Source organism: Octopus sinensis, linkage group LG1 (genome assembly GCF_006345805.1).
Source record: "Octopus sinensis linkage group LG1, ASM634580v1, whole genome shotgun sequence".
Classification (NCBI taxonomy): Eukaryota; Metazoa; Mollusca; class Cephalopoda; order Octopoda; family Octopodidae; genus Octopus; species Octopus sinensis.
In genome coordinates, this window is record NC_042997.1 from 140,861,046 (window position 1) to 140,866,045 (window position 5,000).

The window sequence follows — 5,000 nt, forward strand, 5'->3', positions numbered from 1 at the left end:
TTTTGTACATCTCAAATTGGTGCTTATAGTGTTTATTTTCATATTTTCTTAGTGATTTCATTTTATAATCCTAAATTATATAATATTGTAACTGAAAATCTGTTGAGCTCTTAGATCTGCCATTGATAAAATATAAACAGGGATTTATATGTTCATCTCACCTTCATCACTATCACCAGCTTAATATGACCTCTGTTGTTTTGACATTTCAGGCTCGTCAGGCATTTAATATCAGCTTTAGTGCATGGATGTTGAAACATCCGAATCTTTATCGTATCCAGGAACAACTGAATCTGTTTCCCAAGAAGGGCCAAGCATTGCTGAATGAATGCATAATGGTATGTTCTCCATTGGATAGTGTATTCCTCACTGTGTGTTAAATGGTTATGTATTTTGAATTGGGTGACATTGTTTATTGCATGGTACGTTGTGAGTTATATTTTGCATTGTATAATATTGACATGGCTTGAAGGTTGTTGGTCTGGTCTGTGGTGATGACTGGTTGAGTCAATGAATGAAAATTTTTGCTAAATGATATATCTCCATTTTCTTATTTTCTTTATATGTATGTGTGTGTGTATGTGTGTGATATAGACTTAGTACACTTGAAGATGGCTGGAGAATATGCAAAATAAAATCTATTGTAGGCAGGAACAGAAAAGACGAATTCTTTCACATTACTATTGACAGGATGAATTTTTCTGTAAATGTTCATACTGTTGAAATGATTAGTTTTAAAAGCTGGACAACCTCTCCATTTTAATCATTCAACAATGGAGCTAATTGCCAGCCAGGTAGACTGAGGTAAGTTAGGATGGAGTTTATGTAAGAACATAATATGATGGCTGTAGTTAATATTTAACTTTAAGTAAATGTGGTCAGTACTCTCAGCATCTTAACCCTTTCGTTACCGTATTTATTTTGAGATGTTCTGTATTTCTTTCAATTACTTTAAATATAACAAAGAATTTAGTAAAATAACTTAGTTATTATTCAGCTAGTATTATGAGCATAAATTGTGACTAAGGTTTGGTGGAAGATTTTTATTCAAAATTTATAAAAGCAAGACATTTGTACCCAGAGCCAGAGCTGGTTTCAGCCGGGTTGGTAACGAAAGGGTTAACAATGCAAGCACTGTACCTGATTTCCATTAATTAATAAATCTGAAAGTTATCAATCATTAAAATATAGACAGCATTGTACTTATGAAAGTAAGTCTTTCTCTCTAAATCTAGGTTGAAGACACCATCAGTCAGGAAGAGCGTTTGAGTTCAATACAGAATTTAAGTGTAGCTAACTTTCAAAAGGTCACTGGTCATCTTCCTCTTTATGGTATGGCACAACCTGTTTCTCAGGTAAGTCAAAGAAGATTATGTTGTTTTACTGTTGATTTCTTTAAAGTCATACTAATATTCTTTTCTATTCTAGGCACAAGGCTCAGAATTTTTTTTTTGTGGGGGGCAATCAATTAGATCGACCCAGTATGCAACTGGTACTTAATTTATCAACCCCGAAAGGATGAAAGGCAAAGTCAACCTTAGTGGAATTTGAACTCAGAATGTAAAAGACTGATGAAATACCTATTTCTTTACTGCCCACAAGGGGTTACACACAGAGGGGACAAACAAGGACAGACACACGGATTAGGTCGATTATATCGACCCCAGTGTGTAACTGGTACTTATTTAATCGACCCCGAAAGGATGAAAGCAAAGTTGACCTCGGTGGAATTTGAACTCAGAACGTAGTGGCAGATGAAATACCGCTAAGCATTTCAACCGGCATGCTAACGTTTTAGCCAGCTTGCCGCCTTAAAGTCATACTAATATTACATATACCAAAGTAATGGTTTGGCACAATTATTAGAGCCTTGCAAGAAATATCTTGCAGTATTCTTTTTTCTACATTCTATAGGTAGAGGACTCCAAAAGGGGTCTCAAGGAGTAGCGTCTCTGCCTTCCTGAGCTAGTTTTCCACCACATTTCTTAAAAATCTTAGTAGAGGCCTTGGTCTTGGGACCACTCATGTCTAGAAACTGAGGTTAGGGATAAGCAGCGGCATACTTCCCATAGAAAATCCAGCTCCAAAAAAGCTTTATGATAGCAAGGCAGAATGGGCACCAGCCAGCACAAAGGTTGAGGTGGGCTGCACCTGTCTGCCTCAGTTGCTATGCCATTGAGGTAGATCTGGCCACCCCCTGGTAACAGGGACAAAACCTGGATTTAAAACACTGGATGATGATGATGAAGATGAGGAAGTTCAAATCCTGCTAATGTCAACTTTGTCATTTGTCTCTCCAGTCAACTTCTGGGATTGATTTAATTGACTAACCCCACCTTTGAAATTTCACATCTTGTGCCTATCTTAGAGACTGTTATTACATCATCATCAATCCTCTGAACATCACTGTCTTGAATCCTAGGATTCAAAGGGCTCATTGCCTGGTTTCTATTCTATAACATATAAGAACCTGAGCTCACAACATTCCTCCTGAATGGGATGCCAGTTTGTAGCAGGGTTACCTACTTACAGCTGAGTGGACTGATGCAGTATGAAGTGAAGTGTTTTGCTCAAGGACACTTTGCATCACCTGGTCTGGACATCAAAAACACGGTTGTGCAACCACGAGTGCAACATCATCACCATTAAGCCACATGCTTCCTCCTCCTCCTCCTCCTCACCACCACCACCATCATTTAACGTCCGTTGTTCATGCTGGCATGGTTTGGATGGTTTGACCAGGACTGGTAAGCTGGAGGGCTGCACCAGACTCCAGTCTGGTTTAGCATGGTTTTCTATGGCTGGATGCTCTTCCTAACACCAACCCCTCCGAGAGTTTAATAGGTACTTTTACATGCCATTGGCATGGGTGCCATTTGCATGACACTAGTATCTGCAACAACTGTGGTTTTACTTGGCTTGATGGATCTTCTTCACAAGCACGACATAATGCCAAAGATTTCGGTCATTTGTCATTGCCTCTGTGAGGCCCAACACTCAGTTCATACTAATATTACATATACCAAAGTAATGGTTTGGCACAATCATTAGAGCCTTGCAAGAAATACCTTGCAGTATTTTTACTGTTTTTTTTCTTTCTTTCTACAGTCTGAAGTTCAAATCATGATAATGTCAACTTTGTCATTTGTCTCTCCAGGGTCTATCGACTAAAGTACCAGTCAACTTCTGGGGCATTGATTTAAATGACTAACCCCCACTTTTGAATTTTATTTCACCCCTTGTGCTTATCTTAGAGACTATTATTACATTATCATCCACCAGCATTGGCCACTTTGCCTCTGTGAGGCCCATTATTAATATACCTACTATTTTGCTTTTACTTATACCAATATTGTACTCTAACTTATACCAACTCTTCTATAACATATCAAAGGCACAATCACAACTCTATAACTTATACCTACTATGATAATATAATTTATACCAAGCATAATGCTGTGATTTTTCTGAATCATGGCAGTAAAATTTATAAATATAGAATACTGTAATTTATATAAACCTTTTTAATACTTATGTGATCTGTAGTACTGTAACTTATATTAACCATTGTAAAAGCTCTGTTGTCATTCACATGAGAATATCCTTTGGCAACATGCACCATTTGTTTTTCTTTTTAACCCTTTAGCATTCAGATTATCTTATAAAATGTAACATTTATTTATTCACATTGTTTTGAATTTATCTTGCTTTATCATGTAGCTGTGAGATTACAAGTATGTGACTGTATATTTTTTAGACTGACATTGTGGGATAGATGTTAAATGCCTGATCTGGCCAGTTTGAACATCAAACAGAAGAATATTTTGGTTGGATGGGGCTTGTTTAAATACTAAAGGGTGAAATCCCTCACTCCCAATGGAGCATTGGCCATAAACAATTTTTGTCTCCTGTTCACAATTCTGGGCTGTCTTTTCTGCTTCCCTTAGTAAATGATTTCCTTTCCTGATCTTTGTTTTGAATTGTCATCAATGTGTCTGCTCTTCACAAACCTATTTTTACTACTTGGAACCATGGTCTATATCAGTCTGGCCTCTATCCTTGACCTGTCCAGCACAAGATGCCCTACTAGGAGCTTGCACTCTGTTAGCATAGCTCTCAGGTGTATTGAGGCATACAGGCCACCACATCACAATGAAGACTAGACCTTGTGGTGGTAGCATGCACCATGTTTTCACTAATTGTTTTTGGTGTCTATGTACTTACATGCCGATATCGACATCCTCTTGGTTCCCTTCCCACCCTTGACACAGTGGAACATCCAGGTGATTTATATAGCATAATAAATGGTGTAACCCAGATGCTGTTATTGTAATATTTGTCTTTGTGGTGTTCTAGTATGACCTAAACTGTAATAAGAGCTTAAATGTTTCAAAGAAGGGTCAAGGATACAGAACTTAAATGTTTCAAAGAATTATTAAACCTTTCATTATTGTATTGCTTATTTCTTTATTGCCCACAAGGGGCCAAACATAGAGGGGACAAACATGACAGACAAATGGATTAAGTCGATTACATCGACCCCAGTGTGTAACTGGTACTTAATTTATTGACCCCAAAAGGATGAAAGGCAAAGTCGACCTCGGCGGAATTTGAACTCAGAACGTAAGTAAAGACGGACGAAAGCCCGTTAAGCATTTCGCCCGGCGATCTAACGTTTCTGCCAGCTCGATTTCTGTTGAAATAAATTGCCTTTGTTTCAAATAATTTTGAAAATAACAAAGAATTTAATGTAGCTGTTAAGCTGCTGCAAGGCAGCAAGCTGGCAGAATCATTAGCACACTGGGCAAAATGTCTAGCAGCATTTCCTCTGACTTTACATTCTGAGAGTTCAAATTCTGCTGAAGTCAGCTTTGCTATTCATCCTCTTGGGGACAATAAATTAAGTACCAGTTAAGCACTGGCAGCCATGTAATTGACTTGCTCCCCCCTCACAAATTTCAGGCCCTGTGTCTTTACTAGAAAGGATCATTAAGCTGCTG

The 5,000-nt window shown here is 37.9% G+C and overlaps 1 protein-coding gene across 5 annotated transcripts in view; it reads left to right on the forward strand.

Moving 5' to 3' along the window:
* The window catches only part of LOC115210661 (paladin), a 137,032-nt gene that overhangs the window by 116,062 nt on the left and 15,970 nt on the right, over positions 1–5,000 (forward strand). For all 5 annotated transcript variants that reach the window (XM_029779322.2, XM_036505398.1, XM_036505411.1 and 2 more), the window contains exons 12-13: positions 213–338; positions 1,236–1,355. In XM_029779322.2, the coding sequence (XP_029635182.1) occupies positions 213–338; positions 1,236–1,355 (246 nt within the window). The remainder of the gene's footprint in view (positions 1–212; positions 339–1,235; positions 1,356–5,000) is intronic.